Raw genomic sequence first — 23275 nt, forward strand, 5'->3', positions numbered from 1 at the left:
TGTTTCTCAGTATCTCAAATAACCTGAGGGCTTGAACAAGTGCCATCACACACTTCTGTAAAATAAAAATTAAAAAACGTAAAAAATTAAAACATCAAAAATATCAAAACAGGCTCCTGTCAGAAAAATGTTTGTCTCTTTAATGCTATCCTAACTGGATGTTCTGTAGTTCTTATAAGAAATCTGCACTTGTATGTTATACTGTACATATATATATATATATATATATATATATATATATATATATATATATATATATATATATATATATATATATATATATATATATATATATATTCTTCTGCTGATTGAAACTAAATTATTAGGTGGCCTTTGGTATTTTTTAAAATTATTCCAAATTATCTTGGAGTTTCTCTTGTTTTATATTTTCCAGTAAACACATTTCTATGTAAGACAAGCTTTACTGCAAGACTAATCTGTGTGAGCGTCAAAAATAAACAGTTCTTCTTTCCAGCTAACCCTGCTTAGCATAGCTCACCCTGATCTGACTTTAATTACGCTCAATAGTGTAAAATTTCTACACTGTGTGTAAATATTACTAAAGGATTTCACACAAGAAATCAAGAAGAAGAAGAAGAAGAAGAAGGGTAGTGGGGCCTCCCAGGAAATTACTGCTTTCGAGAAACATTATGTAGTAACAGCTTTTTTTTTAAAAAACTGCCCGTCGCTGTCTTCAGCATCCGCTTTCTTCATATTTTCTGATGACAAACAGAACAACACTGAGGTCATAATTATTCTATAGCTGCACATTATTTTTCACGACTAAAGTTATTATATAATATATCAGCTGACACTGAGTACTGCTACTTACTGCACATATACAGTCACGTCCGGACAGACACTTTAAATACTTGTTTAGATTTTTTTTTCCAGCGCAGAGCTTATTCATACTGAGAAATGGTCAAAATTCAACACAATTTATTTTGCAGTCTATGCAGACATCTTGCTGTGAGTTATTTACTGTTAAGTAAAAAAGTTAGGAGTGGAATTATTAACCACGGTTACTGTGATTTCTGTAAATGGTCGGCGCCTGGACAGTAGGCATGAAATGCAATCCCAAGTGATCCATGACTTTCTCCCACTTTGCAAGACGGTAAACGTCCACGAGTCTGTGGTCCGTCTGCGGCCCGTTAGTGTCGCTGCAAAACTACATGAGTGAATTCACAGCTGGCTGCTGGCACCAAAACGGTTACCCATGTGCAGTAGCAGGAGGCAGATAACAGGCAGGATGGCCATTATCGGGTGATCGGGTCAGTGTCCATCTCTGGAAGAAGGACTATCCGAGTGTCCGTCCCTCATGTTAGCTGATGACTTCTTCTGCTTCTGCTTGGACTTCCTCAGCATCCGAACCTACAAACAGCAGAAGACAACAGAAGTGTAACCCTAAAAACCCCCAAACAAAGTTTTTTTCCTCACACAAACATATTCAAGGAGCGGCTCCAAACTAAAACACAGATCATCTACAGGTGTATACATAATATATAACAAGCTACATGTAAAGATAAACTACAGGAAATACAACTGTAAAGATCATCTCCAAAGTAAAGTTGCTCTTTACCATAGAACTTAACATGTTACAAAAGGTTCTACTTTTACGTTGAAGACATTCCCCATTTCCCATTCGCATCACACTTTTAATAGTTTAAGTACCATCGGGAGAGTAGTAACTTCTATGCAAACTGTAGGAGACCACATGAATTAATCATTAGCATCCATGAGGATCTGTCTGGACTTAATAGTTTAAGTTAATTTCTGCAGTTTAATTTGCAGTTTTTGCCGATTATCACAATAATCGCTGTATTTTCACAAAAAGATTGCATGTAATTGCCAACTTCACCCCATCCAATCACAGACTGAAAGCAGATAAGAGATAACTCTGTCTAATTGCTGTTTCATTGCCATCTTGATGATTTCAAGATTGAAACTGACTGCGACTAGCTGCAGACCTGATCCCCGTCTTTGAAGCAACCATTTCAAAGGCGACGAGATCGTGAGTTCTTTGCACGCGGTCACAATAATTTTGGTTGTGCCACAGTCTCTGGCTACGATTTCCCTGGTGTGATTGTAAACACTGAGGAACAGGATGACTCCAGAAGTCACGGTTTTCAATTTCAGTTTGTGAATTTAGAAACAAAAGTCAAAGAACCAGCTGCTTTTTATTTTGAATTAACTACGAAAGACCAAAGAGTGCATGCCTCAAACATCCTGAATAAACTAAAATACGTAGTACAACGAGAAAACTTTGTTTTCTTTCAGTAAAGAGACATCAAAGCAAAAACATTCAAACACTACGGAATGTTCCTCTCCCGGCTATTCTCGGGGATAAACCATTATTGCAAAGTATCAAACTGCATAAAAGTACCACTGAGGATCTGGCTCAGGTTACTTAGAGACAAAATGTTTGAAAGTGATGCAAGAATACTACACTGGCCAGCATATGACACAGAATTCACCCCTGCAAAATTGATAGTAGGTTTAAATATTGGTGCAACTTTGGCATTACTGCATATTGGAAAATATCATCTGAAAAAGATTTAAATACCTTTCAACAATGTCAGACAGTAACAACCTGGAGAGGGGTGACTTCTTTAGATATCTCCAATTAAGACATCACTTTAATACAGCTATTGTGTCCAAGGAGAGAAAGCCTTTAGTTCAAATTTTTATAGATGCATGTAAAGGGAAACTGACAAAAAAACAAATCTCTATGACCTACTCAATACTACAGATAGAAAGGAAACTCTACCACTTACATTAAACTCAGATGGGAGAAAGAGGCAGAATAAACCTATCTGAAGAAGATTGGTCTAATATATGTGAAACCATAGCCACTACTTCAAGCTCCGATTCATGGCTTTGAAAAATACTCAGAGCTTCTCTTTTTTTTTTTAAATCACCCCTAAGATTAAAGAACTCCGAAGTAAAAATGCTGAACATAGTAAATGTTGGAGGTAATGTGGATATACTTCAGTAGGCCACTTCCATATTTTTTGGGAATGTCCTAAAATCTCCCCCTACTGGACAGAAGTGGTTGAAAGAACCAAGCAGATAACTGGGTTACAGGTGGAGGGGAGCTTCAGTGTCATTTACTTAGGCAACATAACAATTGGACTGAAGAAACAGGACAGATACCTGCTACAGATATTACAGGCAGCCAGCAAAAAAAGCTATAATACGCAAGTGGTTGAATGGGGAACCTCCAACTGTTTCGGACTGGACAGAAATAACACACGAAATTCACGTTATGGAGCGACTAACCTCCTTGAGACTGTCCTCAGAAAAATGTGAAAAATACTGGAAGAAATGTAAATGTTTTCTTACTGAGAAATTACTCTAGAGCCTTGTGGTATTCCTTTGTATTACCTCTGGTAATAATATGTATCTGAGTTGTACATAATTTTCAACTTGTAACCTTGTGTATGTCAAACTTCTACCTAGATGGCCTAATCCCCCTTCTGTTTTTTTGTTTGGTCGGTCCTTCTTCTGTTGTCTTATGTTCAAATGTTATTTTCTATAAAAATGGAAAAAAACACTCACTAAAGTAAAAAAACCAACACTACGGAAGCCGTGCAGGGACAAACGGAGTGTACCTTTGGTCCAGCAGCAGAGATGATGATGTGTCCCGGCGGCTGGATCCACGGTTCTCCATCCACCTGGACTGGTATCGGTTTCCTCAATGTCAGCCTGATGTAGTTCCCTTGAGCAATGCGAATCCCAGAACGGAAACCACTCTGCACCTGGCCCTGCGCACACACACACACACACAGTGTGGTAAACCCTCTGGATAAAACCAGTCTGTACTTCTTCACTCTAAATTGTCTCACCATGTGGACGACCCCTGTGACCCCAACCACCTCCAATAGGCCGTCATCGATGCTGGGTTTCTCATAGCGACTGTCGACCTCTGACCCCCAGAGATCAGCACCTGAACCCCAACTACACACAAGAAGATGAACGTGAGGTCAAGACTGTGTCTGTGTGTGTGTCTGTGTGTGTGTCTGTGTGTGTGTGTTACCTTGGTATATTGAGGAAGATTAGCCCCTCTATGTTGGGTAATGGGACTTCCTGCCCATCCACGTGAAGCTGCAGCTCTTTGTGGAGACTCCTGGTGTGACTGATCTTCTGCAGGCCTACCTTCACATACACACCTTTGTTATGAAACCTGTGGAAGACAGGAAGCAAAAGGGCTGATTGGAAACGTGGTCTTCACTGTCAGAAACACGCACCAGTACTTTCTGTAAAGTGCAATACCACTGATGACCACTAGATGTCAACTAGAAAACAATCGTAACTCTTATTCATAAAGCGTCAACTTTAATGGGAAATTACAATCGACCACAAAATTCTGGCTCTCTCATAAATTTTCACCTGCTGGTGAATTTGTCGGGTTCGTCCTCTCGAGCCAGGTGGAAGTCGAGGCTGAGCTCCGCGTCGATACCGAGACCAAAGTAGTTGTTCATCTGGACAATCTGAGGGAAAGACAGATACTTCCATGATACTTTTATCCATTTTTTCCACCACAGCATCTGTATAAAAAACGGAAACATCCACAACCTGAGCGAAGTTAAACCAACCCTAACTTGTGAAAACAAAAAGAACTACAGGGATACCCAGAGAACCGAGATCTCCACCGAGGCTAATATGATTTATTTCACTTTTTCTCTAAAGTGATCCCAAAATTTAACGGCTTGTTACATTTTTACTTTGAAGGGAGGTGTCCTGTCCACCTCCCTTCGGGTTCTGTGAAATTTGTGCATAATCTTGTTGTCAAACAATCATCGACCACCATTGGGCTCCACCTTGGCAGCGGAAACTACCGTAGCTTGTGGAGTTCATAGATATCCTTAAAATTAACAAACAGTTTGTTTGGGTTTATGGGTTTTTCCTAACTCGCTCTGGCATCAGCTGTGCAAAAACATCAGTGGAGTGTTTTTGGATGACATCATAGCCCCTCTACACACCAGGAGAAAAACCACCTCCCTCCAAAGTTCAGCTGATAGCTGGAACAAATTAACATGAACAAAACTCCCAGGAAGTCCAGATCCTTTCTGTTCTGTATGAAAGGAAAGTTGTGAGCAGCTGAAACTGAATCAAATGGCAACAACAAGCTTGTACTTCACTTCTGGCATCAGGAGAATGACCAGACTGCAGGATGTTTTCAGCTGATTGGCTTTCGGGAAGCAGTCAGTGGAACTTCTTGTTCCAGCTGTTACAGATGCATCTGAACTAACCATGACCATTGTTAGTTCATGGACTTTTGCCTGGTTGTAAAGTCTAGACCACGAACATGTTTCAGGTTTTTGGAAATTATGTTTTATCTCTTAATCTAATAATGATAATGCTTTTGGATCGGACCTTGGGTGGCTCCAAGAAGTCGTTCTCTTTGCCATCCTCTGAGACATCCTGGGCGTCCAGCAGGATGGTCCAGCGGTCCATCAGAATCTCATCAGCCTCATAAACCGACACTAGGATGTGGTAAGGGTCCTCACCACTGTAACCTGGACCCCACCGCAGGATACGAGCCAAGTCGTTACCTGACAGGACACAAATCAAACTCAACTGTTTACCAGCAAGTTAAAAACTGCCAAGTGCCCAAATCGACTCAACAGGAACTCGTCTCTGCATTAGAAAACAAATAAAAGGAGCAGCGTTTGGTCTCACCTGTTCCTAGTGGTACAATGCCGATGGGCGGTTCGCGACAGGTCAGTTTGTGCCTTACAGCCTCCAGCACTCCAAGCACCCAGCCCACCGTCCCATCGCCCCCGCAGACCAGCACCCGAAACCGGGGAACCTCCCTGAACGTGTGCAGGCTGCAGAGCGAACAGTAGAGACAGTTTTACTGCGATGACCACAATTTAAAACGAGGTGAACATTTCTGACACCGACTGAAACTTCACAAATGTCTTTAGGAGATTGGTACCCCTCCACAGACTACCTGCCCAGACTGGAAGCAGCCTCACTGTTTGCTGCTGGGTTGAATCTGCAATGCTTTTTTTTTCAGCTTTTTGTGGCTCCGTGAGATGCTTTTATGTTACTTGGCAATGGTTTTTGTGGCTCTCGTTAGCTGTTTTGTGTCTTTTTTGTGGTAATTTCTCATCTCTTTGTACTCTGTCGCATCCCCCTGCAGTCTTATATTTATTTTCAGTTGTTCTGCATGGCGTTGAGGTTGTTTGCAACTCTTTCTAGAAAGCACAACCACTTCAGTTTTCTTCTGTTTCAAATTTTAAAAATTAGGTTAAAACCTAAACAATTACTAACAAACTATAACAATAACATCATAAATAAACAGGCAAACGTCATTTTGTATCACCTTTTAACTTTGATGGTGATAAATCCGGTCTGCAGCATACTGATGGAAATGTTGCCAGGTTTGCCAGTAAGTGTCACACACTACATGTGAAACCCACTGGTTTCCACCATTTTGAACCCTTAATATTATCTCAATATTTGGCTCCCAGAAGTGGAGCTAAGTTATCAGCTAATGATAGCTAGCTGAATTAGACACGACACAGATAAACAAAAAAAACATCCAAATAAAATCCTAGAAATAGTTAACCTCACAGCAGGTTGGTCAGATAACTGCATTAAAAAAGCTCCAGAAGGCTCCAACAGCACATTTATTCCAGTCACAGAGGCCACGCCCCTAATAATTAAACTGTAAGGTGAGTTATAGAACGTCCCCCTGTACAGGTGTTATGAAGGGGTACATAACAATAATTCGTCTCTAAGTAAATTTATTGCTGGTTATGGTTCCAGTGAGGCGAAAAGTTCACCAGAAATCAGAAGAGATCTGCTAACTGCAAACCCACTGCTGTGTCTACAGTGATGATCTGTAGTTTTTTTCTATAAAATAAGTAGTGACGGCGTCGGAAAATCCTCTGCTTTCACCGAGGTGGTGTGCTGTTGTCCTCACCCGGCCAGCGGGCTTCCGTTCATGATGTCGAAGACCTGGTGAGGGTTCAGGAGCTTCCGGAAACCATAGAGGAGCTCTCTCCCCTTCAGACCGCCACTCTTCGGGTTGACAAACACCAGCAGAGGACACACGTCTGCTCCCAGCGTGTTCTGCTGAAAGGAAAACCCGATGCTGGTGAGATGTTGGGCAGAGGTAAGAGACATCTGGAAGCTGAATGGTTTTATTCAGTGTGCTTGTTTCCAGAGATTTTCCTGGAGCTCTTTAAGCACCGCAGCCTCATTACATCTGCTCGGTTCGGTAAGAAGACACCAAAACTCCTCGTGCTAAGAGTGTGTTCGCAGAGCCTGAGTTTAATGAGGCGTATTTGAACAACAGTTACCGTGATCGCCGGAATGACCAGCGAGGTGAGCGTCTTGTTGTTGATCGAAGTATCTTTAGTCAGCATGTAGATCCTCTCCGCTTCAGCGAAACACGAGATCTGCAACACCACCGCACCTGGACACACACACGCACACACACACTGTAACAGCAGTCTGGCAAGGAAGGAGCGGCTAGCAGGTCCAGCGGGCATGTGGTGTGGAGGTTAGCCGGATAACTCGAAGCCAGTCAGTTAAATTAAACAACAGACCTTTATTCATTATCAGCAACATAAGACCATACAAGCCAGGTCTCCACGGCTCTACTCTGTCCATACATACATGTGCGGGGTTCGGTAGTCGTCGGCGCCAGGCCGTTACAACAGTAAGGTGTTTCCTCGGACAATGGAACATGAGCAGCATGGAATGGCTGCCGCTAACAACACACACCCACTAGGAGACCCCCACAACTACTACAACAGTAGGGCAACCCCCCCCCCTAGTGGTGCTATGACCCAAAAGGGTTGTTACAACACACACACACACACACACACACACACACACACACACACAGAGGAAAAATCTGAGTTTGATGTCTCAGACCCTCAGTTTATCTCAAATCAGCTGCTGCTAACTTTCTTCTAAGACAGCCATACCTTATAGGTTTAAACAGAAGGGGGTGGAGCATGTAGGTCTGAGATGACCATATTAGGAATATAACTCTTTGTGACATCATATAGAGCCAATGGTACAAAAAGCCAACTGAAACCAAGTGTTTAGAGCATACTAAGGCTGAGCTGTGGGATCTGTACGCACTGAGCTCATCATTAGAAACTCTGACTGTGTTAAATATGAACATTCATCACTGAGACAGGAAACCAGGTGTGATCAGAAAGAATTTGCTCTTAAATAATACAAAGTCATGGTTTTGAGGTTCATCGGGCCAGCAGTGTGACCGTCAGCGTTATCATCATTTCTTTAAATATTTGTCCCCCAGGGTTGCACAGCGAACACAGACTTCTGACGGAGAAAACCGAAGGAAACGACGCCAATGATGCCACCACTCAACGCAGTGTTCAACGCACCCTACCTGCTCAGCAGGTTTACCTCACTGCACCTTTGAGCACAGAGAAAAATACAGCTGAAGAGTCACCATTTCAACAAACCACAGGAGTTCAGCTGCACCTGAAGATGACCTTGAAAAAGAGATTTTAGATTTTTATGGAAAACTCCCCAGAACTTTCTGATCACACCTCATAAGTGAGCGTCAGTGAGTCAGGAAGACCATTTAACTGATCTGGACAGCAGCGCATTTCAGAGAGAGTCCCGTCCTCTTTAGAAACATGTATTTATCCGTCTCTGTCCATCAGGCGACGCTCGAGTCCTGCTTCCCACTCTCACCATGGTTAGCTTGCAGTTCACAGATTTCTTCTGACATAAATTCAGTAAGATGTGTTCAAATTTATTTACCCATAAGGACACAAGAAGTCCTCGTGGGACAGAACCAGTGTGAAAACTACAGAAGGTGATCTGAGCAGGAGGAGGCCAGGAAAGACTACATGTGTCCTCAAACCTGCCCAGCAGGCTGCTTTCATGACGGACGACTCACCTTGATTGAGATAGAAATTGCTGATGGTGACCAGGTGACCTGCAGAGAGGAAGAGGAGGACAGGTGAGTCAGAGCGGCAGAATTAAACCTGAAATTAACAGTTAAGGGGAAATGAGCCTGAACATAAAACTTCGGTTTGAATAAAAACACAACAGAGCTTCACTTTTTAACTTCGTCACACGCTTTAATCACGTTTGGTTCACATCCACCCACCAGAGGGCGCCACAGAAGGAAAGCATGCGTTTTTTAAAGCGACTCACTCTTGATGGCGAGGTGTTCCTCGATCAGCTGCGTGTACTTTTCTGTGGTGAGCAGGGGGGGCAGCCCTCCAATCAGCAGCTCCACCCGCACCGCCCGGTTCTTGTTCTCCACGATGTAGAACCGAGTCTGATTCATCTGCCGCAGAGACACCTGCACATAGCGCGACGCCACATCACCACGTCAGGGTGCGTCCACCATCTTTTTATTCTGTACTATGGTTACGATCTAACTGAGGCACTACGCAGGAATGACCACAAAGCTCACTGAATTCGAGGCAAGCGGTTAGGATGCAGACCACGAGTCCCCGACCTTTACCTGCCCGTCATCTCTACGTTTCCCCTCCCTCTCCCTCTCGATGGTCACAAAAACAGAAAACATGCAGACAAAATAAAAGATTATGTAAACACCTGCAGATGAATTTTGCAAACTGAATAACGAGTGGCTCCACAGTGGAGTGGTTAACACGTTTGTCTAACACATGGAAACGTCTGACAGCGAGAGGAGACTGAAATCCCTGCGAGGACTGCAGATCCTAACCACGCACAGCAGGAGACGCCGAAAGAAGCAGAATCAGCTAACTGATGCTGGCGGCTTTGCCACAGAGAAACCAAAGAGTGTCACCCTCTGCAGAAACCATTATTTTTATACTGTAAAAATGTTTATATTTGCAGCTCGGATATCCAGCTTAGCAGACTTATATACCTGCAACTAAAGTAATAATAATAATAATAATAATAATAATAATGCAAAAAAAAGAAGAAGAAAAAAAGTGATGTTTATTTTAGTGACACGTGTCTCTGTCAGAGTTACTACAGTAACTAAAATTAAACTCCAGACTAAAGCTGGGTGTTAAAAGCGTATAATCAAAATAAAAAAGAGAAGTGAAACGATGCTGTGTACCAACAACCCCGAGGTCAGTGTGGCTAAATCTGTCGACACATCAAGCATCAGCAGGCTGCGGTGCACTTCTTCCTCATGCTGTGTTTGAGCTGTAAACGCTCATAAACACTTCTTTTCTTTGTTCTTATGAAACATACTTCAAGAGGTTTGTGGTGAGCGTAGCAAACATTATGTAGGAGCTGGTAACGGATAATAAATACTGATTTGTAAATAACAGGACAATAAACAGAACTTTTTATACAACATTATACTGCAGAATACTTTTAACTATGCAGCTCATCCTCTTTTTGTTGACAGTACTCACTCCACCATAAACACAATCAACAATGGAAACGTAGCTTTAGAAAGCTGTAAATATTCCTGTTACCACTGTGACCTTCACATCAATCTACTGACCTTGTAGGAGAGGTCAGAGGTCAAATTATGTTGGACGAGACCTTCTATATGTTGAACCATGTTTTCTAAGTCAGTTTTCCACCAATTAATCATGAAGTTAAAGACCTCAGTGGATGTAAGCCAAGCTCTAATGGACCGCCAACACCAGCCCACTCTGCACTCTTACAGAGTTTTATCAGAATTCATTCAAAAAATTTTGTGCTATCGTGTTTACAGACAGAATGACACGCAGGCGCTACCAAAACCTTACCCTAACTTGGTGAATATAATCGAATATATTCATATAATCTGACCTCAGACACGTGGCTAGTCACTAATCTTTGGATGTGCAAAAGGCAACAATTAAATGCATCACTTATTCTCAGCGTTGGCATTTATGAAAGTTCATGAAATCTTGTTTGTCCTCTTACCTTCCTGATCTCCCGCAGTTTGTCCCGAAGCTTTTCCTGAGGAGTCAGCGTCTGTCTCTGCACTGGATGACAGAGACAGAAAGGTCATGACCTTCTCCGGTATCACATAGAGCTTCTGCAGAGCATGGCAAGACTCCACGCTCTGCTCTAAGGTCCAGGTTTATGGTTTTAGAAGCGCTGAAGAAGGTGCGTAATGTTTAAAATGAAGAGAATGACAGCGGCTTGTACTGTGTGCAGCTCAGGTGTGGGTGAAGTATTCAAAACACTAAACTGAGCTGAAAATATTCATGGGCCAGAAGCAGCTCCACGCTGACCACGAACCACTTCAAAAATGGATCTACAAAAAAACCCCACTCTGACGTGTTCTAGAGACCTAATGTATTTCATTGTGATTGTGCATGTTCTCTGAGAACATGGCTGAAATTTGATATTGGCTGAGCGTCTCAAAAAGTAAGTTTAACATAAAACAAAAGAAAATCAAAAGCTGTATTGGGTGTGGCTTAAAGGCAATCTCAAAATAGGGGGCGTGGTCAGAAATGCAACAAATATGGGCGTAGCCTATTTAAAAAACTATTTCAATAATTGTTTATTAATGGCTGTACAAAGTAAGATTTAAGTAAGATTGTAAGACCTGATTCATATTATATTATATTATATTATATTATATTAAATTAATCGGTGACTTAAATTTTTTTTCTCACCATAAATAAATTTGTAATCTAAACTATCTGCAATTAAAATTTTACCCTTGCAATTTCTGACCTTCATACTGGTACTCCGGTGTAAAGTTTCGCCAGAAATAAGTATTAAATAAAAGATTGTAGACGTATAGGTGTGGCTCATACATCAGAATGCTGAACTCTATGAAAAGCTTGAAATCAGTGATTGTTTTTCTAGACAAAGCTTTTTTTTTAAAACTTAAATCTATGAATGGTTTTTATTAATAGTGATAATAAAATAAGATTTAAATCTGTACAAGAACAATATGGTTCCTGTAGTTGGTCCTGCTTGGTCGAGCTGTAGAAAAGAGGCCCGTGATTGAGTGATAAACGATGTAATAGGGACATATGAATAACACCGCATCATCATCGTGTCAGCATTAATATGTGCTCTACCGCAGTGCTCATACTCGTTTTCCAGGTCAGCTGCAGGTTGGGTTATTTTTCTTCACAGTCACCAAAATGTGATTTTGTTTTTCCTCATGCGGGTAGTTCTCACCTTGCTTGCTGCTCATGCAGACCTCCAGCAGAGAGAATTTTGATAGATCTTCCTCCTGAAACCGCACATATCATCGACACCATCAGTGGTTTCAGGGCTGAACTTACATAAACAGCTCAAATTGCCGATTGAAGTATAAACTGCTCAAATGTCCTGCTCATGTTCATTCAGGCATTAATATTAGCCTGGACGCGTCTAACACTTGTAATTTTACCTGTCTGTCCAGCTTACTGAGAACCTCGGCGAGGACCGAGGACGTCGTGCTGCTGTCTGAGACGGAAACCGAAATGAAAGCAACGCCTGACCTGAAACACAAAAACAGTTAGTTGACAAAAACCAGGGACTCTATGTGTAACGGTGGACGTAGCTTCCAGGTTTGATGGGCTTAAATATGCATTAAATCCAATGACCTGCAGAGGGCGACTCCTCTAGCTGCAAACAACTGTGGCTGTACACGTTTATGGTCTCATTAGTCATTCGTTTGAAGGACTATATACAGGACGATGATCATGTCAGAAATTTTGATTCAATCAAAGTGGGCGGGGCTACCTCGTGATTCAACCAGTGGGTGACATCACAGTGGCTACGTTCATCTCTTATACACAGTACATGACAAAAGGTTGCTTTCTTGTGGTGGACAGAGTCCTGACTAAACTCACTTGGGCCAGTCAGTGTACACCTTGATGACCTCAGTGACTCGGGGTTTTGCCCTCAGCAGCCACGAGTCGCCTCCGTCCTTCAGCGAGTTCCTGTTGTCCGGGCTGCCGTTGCGGTTCAGGATGTCGTCGCTGTGCAGACGCTGCGGGCCGCCGATTTCGTGCAGCTCGAAGTCCTGAGGGTCGTCGGGGAGGTAGAAGGCCCTCAGTGCCGCCTCCTGCAGGACAACACAGGTATCATAGAGCTATGGGGGTTTTTTGTTTGTTTTTTTAAATGCCTAAAAAGAAGTATATTTTTTCAGGCATTTAACTCACTTTCTAGTTTACAGTCTTTATTTTGGTTTCAATTTGTCACTACTTAAAAGCCTTACTCTTTAGCTCATAATCTTTTTTCATATTCTCAATTATTGCTGTACCTAATGTTGACTTTTCATTTGACAGTTATGAATTTTATTTATTTAATTTATTTTACTTAAGATTTAAAATCTGAACTTTGACTGTTCTCCTGTTTTTGGGACAAAATTTAAACTTTTTTAAAGAATTCTTACTTTTTTTAATCAAAGAAATTTGACTATTTTTTTTTAGTTTTATCATTTGTCATCTTCTAATTTATTGATTTGTTTTTTTCTTTTAAGTTTGAGTCAAATTTTGATTTGTTTTTATTGTAACTTATTGTTAATTTGTATATGAAAAGTTTTTAAACCATTTACGCCATAATTTTGACTTTACTCATAAGTTTGGGGGTTTTAAGCCTTTCATATCTGTAACTATTTAATTATGTAAATCCTGGTTTTTCATTTCATAATCTTTCCTTAATTAATATTCAAATCCAACCAAGGTCAAAGTTAGACACAGTCTTACTGAGAAGCAAGATTAGTCACGGTTTTCGGGATATTCCTCTGACACCATTCTGTGTCATATTACTAAAAATAGCTTTTACAGAATTATAGCTCACTGCTTTTATTTTGAAAGTTGTGTTCCATGAAAGTTGTGTGAGATTTCGGTGGTAGAAGAGGTAGTAGTACCTGTCTTGGTGTGTGTGTGTCTGTGTGTGTGTCAGGTTTTTGGGAGGAAGCAGAGCCCTTACCACCACTTCCTCATTCTTTGTGATTGAGACCAGTCGGAAGAAACCGCGCTTGACTGCATCGTCGCCATCAAACACCTTGAGAAACTGTTTACCTGTGGGTCACAGTAAACAAACCAGACACAACCAGATGTGACTGCAACATCTGCAAGCAGAAATGTTATTCCACAGCTGTATCATCCACCAGTCGGTCATTAATAAAACCTCTGAAACACAAAGGGAGCTTGTATACAGACATACGGTGAACCGACCTGACTCTGAGGCAGCCAGCTGACCGTCTTTGGACGCTGGCGCTGCTGCAGCAGAGAGATCAGCATCTTCGGAGTTATCTAATGGAAACATGGAGGAAAAGAGCCGGTCAGGTGAGACAGTTTACTGGACACAGAACTTCCTGATCAGATTTCAACAAGCTGGAACAACCTGAAACAGACCCAGATCAGCAGCTCACCTTATTCTCATTTAGAGCCTGACGTCTGAAATCTTAGTTTGTGGATTTGTCAAGTAATAGAATATCACCAGCCAAGAAAGAAAAAGACAAACGTCTTTACAATCACTGTGAGGAGGCCGCTGTGTCTGTCTCAGCTCCATGTTTATTACTGTTAGTTGTTGTTTGACTTTATTTGTCAGCACCTTTCATACAGGTGCATCAACTCAAAGCATCAGCAATCAATTAAAAAATACAAAAGGACTCTGACAGCACCACAACAGTTGGTGTTTCAGCATAGAAGCACAACACCAACCACCACAAAGCAATGATGTGTTAATCTCATAGACCCATATTTTATTCACAATTGAACAAATGTTTAAACTGAGAGATTTCCCAAAAATTATAAGCTCAATTTGAATTTGATGGCAGAAACAAGTCTCAAAATGTTGGTACGCAGCAAGAAAAGGCTGGAAACGTAAGTAATACTAAAAAGAAACAGCGGGTATAAGAAGAGCATCTTAGAGAGGCAGAGTTTCTCAGAAGTAACGATGGGCAGAGATTCACCAACCTGTGAGTTTTAGCTCATATCTTATTTTTCTGTTTACACATTTGATATGTTTTCTGTGTTCTATTGTGAATAAAATACAGATTTTAAAATCATCAAATTCTGTATTTAATCTCCAGTGTCTCAACTCTTTCTACAAACAGAGTAGAAAAGTGAGTTCAGATCTTGTGAGACTTTGGAGATCGTCTGGAGGATGAAAATGAACTCTGGTTGTTTCTGACTTTGCTGCCTTTCTTCACGCGCAGCCTCCTGAGCTCTGACTTTGATTTGTTTTGCTGTTAAGAGTTTTATTTTGGAAGAATTCTCTGGAAAACAGAAACACCCTGAAGTGTTTTTGTGAATTTTGCGATTTGGCCCTTTGAAACCTGCAGGGGCTCGTGTTTCAGCTCTCGGCGTTTGGATGTTTGTCTGCACTATTCACATCCTGACTTCTTTAAAAACATATTTTTTCAGTTTCACAGCTCAGATCAGCAGTGAAGCTGTCAGGAAACGAGCCGAGCGTTTGCGGTTCACACAGTTTGTGTCAGTAGCGTCAAAGGATGTGGTCTGGAGGAGCATATGTGTGTTTGTTTCACTCCTGCTGTGCAGACCTGCCTCCCATTAACTCCCGATGATGTAAATCTTTATTTTTTTTGAAGTGTGAACATTTTCTGTAAGGCGGGGTTCACTGTGTGCATACCCAGCTCGTGGCTGCAGCTCTCAGCGATGCGGTAACAGTGCATCTTGCTGAAGTTTCTGGAGTCGAGGCGGACACAGGCCGGATGCAGCAGCATGCAGCGCAGACGTCCCAGAGTGCACTCTGCCGGCATGCCGAGGTAACATGCTGCATGGCTCTGCAGGCGGGAAAGCAACATGTCACTTTACACACACCAAGCTCAGGGAAGTGAAACATCATGTAACACCCGTGATCTCAGAGTTTTATCAGCCTCATCGTCTGAGGGTGGAAGACAAATCCAAAACCTGCAGTTCCTCTAACGCCCACAAGGGGCTCCAGCAGCGAGTCAGTCCCCACAGACTCTATGTTAAAACTTTACAGCAGAAATAGACACGTTTACAGCCTGATACACACACTGCTTTAGTATCTGTAGCTAATCCCCCCTTCATAACACCTGTACAGTGTTAAAATTTACATTATTAGGGGTGTGGCCTCTTTGACTGACAGTTCAGCTAGCTGCTAGCAGGGCTTCACTTGAACTGCACCTCTGGACTGTGTTTGTGCTGTTGGAGCCTTTTGGAGCATTTCTAAGTAAGTAAATTAGGTTGATAACCAAGCTAGTTAGCATTAGCTGGTAGTTTAGCTGATAACGCATGCCACCCTCTGATCCAAATATGGGTGCTCTTGGTTCCCAAAGAGGTCACAAAAAACTACAGCTGAAATTTCATATTGAGTCCAGAAACTTATATATACAGTCTAAGGCACAGGTGTCGAACTCCAGGCCTTGAGGGCCGATGTCCTGCTGGTTTTAGATGTGTCCTTCCTACAACACAGCTGATTTAAATGTCAAATCACCTCCTCAACATGTCTTGACGTTCTCCAGAGGGTAATGAACTAATCATTTGATTCAGGTGTGTTGACCCGCGGTGAGATCTAAAACCTGCAGGACACCGGCCCTCGAGGCCTGGAGTTCAACACCCCTGGTCTATGGGGTAAGGTGGATCTGTGGAGACTCAGGAATCACCTTTACTTGTTAACAGTTTCTGTATCACCAGGACCAGAGACAGCTAAATGATCTCAAAGAGGTTCAATTTAAATTTAGGAAGAGAATAGTCTGGGAATGGAGGGACTCCAGTTAGCTGGGGTGAAGCTTTAAACCTTAATGGAATTTAATTCATCAACTGTACAGGTGTCATGACTGGACTGGAGCCTCTGCTGGACGTTAGAGGCACTGCATGTTTTAGCACTTGAGCTGCTTGAAACCCAACCTAAACCCCACCCTAGAGGAAATCAACACTGACACATTTTTCGCTGATTCTCACCGTGATGCCGCACCACTCGCACCTCATCCCTGCCAGGACGTCAGACGACCCGCACGAACGCCGGCAAACCTCACACCTTGCCGCTGACGCCAGGTTTCCCTCCCTCCAGTGGTGGTGGTATGTATCCTGGAGCAGAAAGAAAAGAATGAGTTTCAGTCCAGCGCTAAAAATAGTCCCCATCAGCCGCAGCTAATTGAGGAGGATGTAAAAATGAAATGTCATATTTGTGAGGAGGAAAGCACTGTGTGAATAGATGGGCTGAAACCCGACGACAGCTTCCCGGGGTTGTTGTCAGCCTGTCTGCCATCATCAGCTCTGCAGGAGATCAGCTTCATGCTTTTCACTTTTTATCCAGACTGTGAGCGATCGATGGGTTTTGATCGAGCTACACACACTGAACCGACAGCAGACATCCTCATTGAAGTGTCTTACAACGTCTTTGATTAAAGTCAGACTGACTGGACCTGATCAATATCACTACTTCACAGAGCCCAGTTTCTATTGTAGACTAGCTGCACAGTGGGCGCTACCTACATTTCAAACTATAGAAAATTTGTCAGGTAGGAATTCAGTTATCAATTATTTTTGTTTTCGTTTTTTAAGGTGGAAATATCTACTATCTCATCTTGTGCACATGGTATTACACTTCAATATTCACAGCAGTTTTAATCACAAAGTCTGCATTTGGTGACACTTCCCTCTCCTTTAGTGGAAAATACTGATGCATGAACTTTCTCAAGCTCCTGCTCTTCAGTTCAAGGAGTGACTGATCGTTTTCATTGTTGTCACAAAAAATGATGTCACAGATGCCAGAGGACAGAGCATCCCTGCCATGCGCCCGTTTTTTTGGTAACCTCGCGTGCAAAGCAAGGGATGAAGCGTGAGAGACAAGGTCATTTCAGCACATCTCAGTGATCGCTCACTGCAGAAGCACAGAGATGGAGAACACTGATGCAGAACACTTTGAGACGACCACCACGACTGCTTTATTTCCTGTTTGTGTTTTTAACTGAGTTAGACACAGTTTCAGGTTTGCACAAGCACCAACCAAAACCGCGAGATGAGTGGACGCTGAGGGTTCAGCTGGCACCAGAGAGCAGCAGGTATTATATAAGAGAATAAATTCAGAGGCCTTGTGTTACTTCTAACAAAGTCAGTATTTTAAAAAGAAATACAATAAAAATCTACAATAAAGTCGTCATAGCTATGGATGTGAGGGATCAGAATAAACTATTAAACTACCTAAAATAATTATTAAAGCGATCGATGTGCCAAACGGCTCACTGATAGATCACGTAGCTGGAGTCTACTCTAAACTACTTCCAGCAGTCATGTTTCACAGCTCGCTGAGCTCAGCTGCATCTTCCACCTATAGAGCCTGCCCTCTGGTGGTGTTTTTGTGCATTACAACATAACACACGGCCTTAACACAGCATCTCTGTGCCAGTTAAGAAGAGCCCGTTTGTTAACCAAACTGACTGAACTTCTCTGGTTCGGCCCTTTTATGATCTGATTGTGAACGTCATAGAGAAAGTCCTCATCTTCAGTGACATTTCTGTGTCACTGTTTGCGAGTTTAGGCACAAGAAACATGAGGCAGTAGCGCCCCCATGAGGTCAGACTGAAAACTGTAGCATTGGCCTACGTAGTTTTAGTCCAGCTTACTGTTGGAAACACTTTATATTTATACTGATATTTTTTAAAGCGATACCTGCTCCAGAATCCCGTCCAGTTGGCAGCTGCGACAGTCGGCACAGGTGAAGATGGCACAGTCAGCGTGGACATGCAGCTCACACACTGAAACACACACACGCAAACACACACACGCTAATAAAAAAAATCACTCATGAGATTTAATCCACTGGTCTACTTGGTGATGGTGCTGGTCTGACCTTCGCAGCGCAGCGCCGTGCTTCCCTCTGTTTGTTTCCTGCAGACGCAGCAGAAACGTTTCTTCTGACCGGCGGGACCGAAGCAGTGAGCCACCGGCACCTGCAGGGGGCAGCAGCAATGTATGTTAACAAACAGACAAAGTAAACGCAACACTGAGCCTCCAGCCTATTGGCTGTCCATGAATACAGAGCTTAATTAAAAAAACAAAATCCCAAAAACAAAACAGCACATTGCTCCTGCTGCTCCAAACAGTCTGTAAATCTGCATTGCTCCTCTGATTAAAATAGTCCCCATCAAAATACAGCTGTTGGCTGCAGTTTTTATGTTGACTTACAAATGTTGCTGTAAATATCATGGCTGTTATTTGTTGTTGTTGTTGTAATTGCCATGTTTGATCCAATGACCTCTCTTCATTTCTTAAAAAGAAATGATTAAATGCATTTTATTGCTCTGTTTTTCCTTCACTTTAACGCTCCTCGCTCAGTGTCGCTTGTGTACTTTACTGTAATGACCGAGTGGAAATGTTTATAATGAATAAAGAGACCGTCAGGACAGAGGGATCTGTTATAGTTTTGCATTTTTCCAAATCCTTTATTTATAATGAGCCACCACTGAAGCGGCATGACAGGTTATGTAAGAAGATAACATTCAAACATGAGGGGCAGAGTGAAGGCCTGCAGCTGCATCACATCCAAGAGAGCCAAACACCCCAGAACAACGTGAACGCAGCCGTATGGCAGCTCACAGTGTATTTACATTAAGTTTTAATTCTACTCCACGAATGTGCTTTAATCATTTACTTACACATTATCTTATTATTAGTGTGTGCACATTGATGTTTATATATGACATTTTTTTAGAGCTTTATTTAAACTTTTGCCCCTGAAAAGCCGTGGAGCTGGGAAGAGATGTCGGCGACATTAATGATAACTAATGCTTAACGGTGTCCCACAAGGCTCAGTTATGGGTTCAGTTGTTTTTCCAGTTTTTATATTGATGACACTGTGTTATGTAAAGTTATACGCAGATGATACCATATTATTTTGTTATGCTGATTCAGATGATCTTAAACTTGTACCGAATGTACGTAAAACCACATTTCTGTTACTCTGCTATGGCACATCTCTACTGTTCGACATTTCATTATCGAGAGAAATACAATTTGACTTGTGTCAGATGATGTCATAGATGAATATAACTGGTTATCATCTACATAGAAATATATAGTTTTCTAATAATATTACATTAGGGAAGCATGTATAAAGTAAAAAGTTTGGCTTCAGCACAGACCCTTAGGTGATTGAGGAAATCTCCAACAAAATTTGCATGCAAAATACCAGGAAGTATCCCATAAATACAATTCAAACTAGTACAGTGCGTTTCCTTTAATGCTAATTGCGTATTCTAATTTCTTCATTACAATGTTGTGACCAGCAACATCAAACACTGCACTGAGCACAGATACCAGTCGACTATCAGAGGTGATAAGAAGATCATGATGATACTTGTCATGTAGGAAACCTCTGAGGGGCCCTGCTGCCTTCAGGTTTTGGTTTCTGTAATAATAATCTGGTAACTGTCCATCATATTTCTGTAAGCTGAGTGTTTTGGTGTCCAAACCTCCAAACTGGACTTCCTGGATCACACTTCAGTGTGTCTAGTGAAAGTATGTTACGTGAAGCACCACACAGACCACACTCTGAGCTGTTGTTTTCCATTTGTGTTTTGTTTGATTATTTTTGTGCCGCGCCGTTTTTGTGCTTATAATGGAGCTGCTGCTTGTCAGGTCGGAGGGTAGAAATACTGAACGCTCTTTAGTTAAACCTGACCCAAGAGCTGCCTGAGCAATAATAAGGAGCCTGAGGATATTTCACATTAAAAGCAGGTGAGGAGAAAACACCACTGCTGCCGCCTGCTCGTGTTTATTGCAGGGCTATTGATCGGTGCAGCAGTTAGTCAAGCTCAGTGATCAGTGCTGTGCTGATCGATAAACATCGTGTCGGCGCGTGTGTAGCGTTTCAGCGAGGCGGCAAAAGTGAAGGAGACAATAAAAAGAAGGGCTGGAGAGCAAACTGTGAAGCTGACAGAACAAAGCAGGTCTGCTGCTTTCATTTTATAACTTTGTTGGCTGATTATGTCTGGTTTGTTCTGCTGGGTAGAGTTTGTTCACTCACCATGGGCCATTTCTAGAATGTCACCTTCACTGGAAGCACAATTATCCACTTGTTTCAGTGCAATGAAGTCTCTGCAGCTTTTCATTTCTTACAATACAGAGTGATAAAGTCCACAGCAGAAGCTAAATCCCTGCTCTGATTTGGTTTCTAAACTGTTATTTACAGTAAACAGACTCTTTGAGGGCTCTGAATGTCACTTAGATCCTGAGACAATGACAGACATACTTATTAAAGAGTGGACAGGTGGTCTGTGAGAGGTTCAGGTCCGGATTTGAAAATAAGCATTTTGTTTCAACCCTAACTCACAAAAATTGCCTGATAAAATTAACTCAAGGAATGCAAGCAGGTGGCACTATGACACTGTGTGGTGCTTGTGAATTTGAGTTGCGCAGGAGAACAACGTTGATGCTAGTTATGCTTCTTGGAGCAACTCATCTGGAGTTTTTTTTTTCTTTAGTCCTGATTAAAAAGTTATGGTTGAAGATACAAAGTTGGCTTTTACTCTTCTGCTTGTTGGTAAATGAGAACACTTTTTGTTTTGATCCAGATATACCTCTGTTTTTATTTTTAAGGATAATTAGCATAACAAGCTAGCTGTTAGCTAAGTGCTAACAGCTAGCTAAGTCCTGTTAGCTAAGTATGTAAATTCTATTAGTTTTCTTTTAAGTGTTGTATTATTATTATTTTTTTATTTACTTGTGAGCTTAGAGTAGGAAGGAAGTACTTCTAAGTACTAAGTAAGCTAGGAAGTAAGTTTAATGTACTGTACAAGCGGTCTTTGTATAAATTACATTGCAGCCACGTTTTGTAGCAATGAGTTGCATTCTCGCAATTCAGTAAGTGGTGGATTCATGTGGCCGCTGTTCACAATCGAGAAAATGTGAATTAAATCAAATGAAATTGTGCGAGTAAGACAAATTAATCCACCTGTGATGCAAGCTGCGTTGCTTCTGGACAGATTGGCTTATGAGAGCTCAATATAACACACTACCTGGGTAGTACTGCTAACAATAAATGCTATACACAAACGCACACACACACACCTGAACTTAAGCGACTCTGAACCACTTGAGCGTGCGGACTGACAAACATGGACTGCTGGAAATCCTTATTGTGAAATATTAAATTACTGTTTACTTGTTAGTTTAAATAAATATTTGAACTTTTCTTTAAGCTGTGAACACAAAGCCAAAGATCCTAACCTACTGTGTATACACGGTATACCGTGTAACCGTGTAACATCAGCTTATTAGTCTTATTGTGGCTTACAGTGTGATTTAGTCTCCTGTTTGCACAATTACATAAAAAGTCAGTTCTCACTTAGAGGTTACAATAAAGCCACTTTCGCAGCTGAACTTTTCATGACACATTTGTGAGAATCAGACTGGAATATTCTCCAGTTTTCCTCGCTCACATGCAGCAGCGAGCAGGAAATAGTCCTCTTCAGATGCTTTCATGTTACTGGAAATATTCTGTGTGGTTTAGATGCGGGTGGATGCATGGGTGTAGTGTGCAGGAGGCAGCGCACATGGCGCCTACTTTCTACAAGTAAATGCACCAGACTCTCAGCTGAGCACATCAGCATAATTGCATTTGGACCGGGGAGCTGGTCGGTTAAAGGCCGGCTGATGTCTGATCTGATCGTGTTTGCATTCTCGTTCTCTGATGGGTAATGCCTAAAGAAGTTCAGCCCTGCAAGGTGTAAAAATAAACCCCATCTCATCACGTCTGGGGATCCCTGCCTTCGTCCCATTGGCTCCCGGACTGGGGTCCAGAGATTAAAGTAAAGGTGTTTCCTCACCTGCAGTGTTTAGTCTGTTTAAAACGGGTGCGAACCAAAACAACGACACTGAGACATTTTGGAGGAGATGGTCTCGGTGCGGTTCCAATCCGAACCAACTACCACGTGTATGTTACAGAAAACATCCTGTAGCGACGTTTGCTTTGTATTCTCAATGCAGGAAGGTTTTATAGATGTGCAAATGTCTGTACGGACTAGTAACTGGCTGTGAAATAAATGTAAATTCTCTGTTTTCTCACACAGCACCTTCCTCCTGTTTTTACTCTCGTTGCTCCCACTCCAGACGCATCGGGCCAACATTGTCCCGTGTCTGTAGTGACGCATTTTGGCTCATTTGGAGTTTGGAGCATGAGCGTATGTTGGATACTCACCTGGACCAGAGACGGAGTCATGGAGGAACAAACCTTCCGCAGCGTCTTCAGGCATTTTTCGTGACACATGAAGTTACACACTGAGGAGGAGACAGAGGAGCACAGTCAGAGACCATTAACACTGTCGGGGTTTCTCTCGGCTTTCTGAGTTGTTGTTAAAGAGATGCTTTTTCTTATGATATTTATATGATAATCTCTGCATCTCAGTGGTAAACCGTGTGTGCAGCAGGCATTAACACAAATA

At 42.0% G+C, this 23275-nt stretch overlaps 1 protein-coding gene across 2 annotated transcripts in view; it reads right to left on the reverse strand.

The window, feature by feature from the left end:
* Nucleotides 1–224: 224 nt before the first annotated feature.
* dgkq (diacylglycerol kinase theta) overlaps nt 225–23275 on the reverse strand; it is a 28460-nt gene continuing 5409 nt past the window's right edge. The window contains exons 2-23 of one of the 2 annotated variants that reach the window (XM_085417634.1): nt 23032–23111; nt 18685–18784; nt 18504–18589; nt 16794–16919; nt 15496–15649; nt 14076–14153; nt 13828–13919; nt 12744–12958; nt 12299–12389; nt 12085–12139; nt 10867–10928; nt 9160–9310; nt 8900–8938; nt 7314–7429; nt 6935–7083; nt 5683–5831; nt 5377–5555; nt 4390–4490; nt 4037–4183; nt 3846–3957; nt 3612–3764; nt 225–1371 (exon numbers count right to left, since the gene is read on the reverse strand). In XM_085417634.1, the coding sequence (XP_085273760.1) occupies nt 1273–1371; nt 3612–3764; nt 3846–3957; nt 4037–4183; nt 4390–4490; nt 5377–5555; nt 5683–5831; nt 6935–7083; nt 7314–7429; nt 8900–8938; nt 9160–9310; nt 10867–10928; nt 12085–12139; nt 12299–12389; nt 12744–12958; nt 13828–13919; nt 14076–14153; nt 15496–15649; nt 16794–16919; nt 18504–18589; nt 18685–18784; nt 23032–23111 (2534 nt within the window). In that variant the 3' untranslated portion in view covers nt 225–1272. Of the gene's footprint in view, nt 1372–3611; nt 3765–3845; nt 3958–4036; nt 4184–4389; nt 4491–5376; nt 5556–5682; nt 5832–6934; nt 7087–7313; nt 7430–8899; nt 8939–9159; nt 9311–10866; nt 10929–12084; nt 12140–12298; nt 12390–12743; nt 12959–13827; nt 13920–14075; nt 14154–15495; nt 15650–16793; nt 16920–18503; nt 18590–18684; nt 18785–23031; nt 23112–23275 lie in introns of both variants that reach the window. The other variant, XM_085417624.1, reaches the window with a different exon arrangement.

The sequence above is a fragment of the Rhamphochromis longiceps genome, linkage group LG2 (assembly GCF_057381845.1).
Source record: "Rhamphochromis longiceps isolate RC_006_pf linkage group LG2, R_longiceps_female_GT1.1, whole genome shotgun sequence".
Classification (NCBI taxonomy): domain Eukaryota; kingdom Metazoa; phylum Chordata; class Actinopteri; order Cichliformes; family Cichlidae; genus Rhamphochromis; species Rhamphochromis longiceps.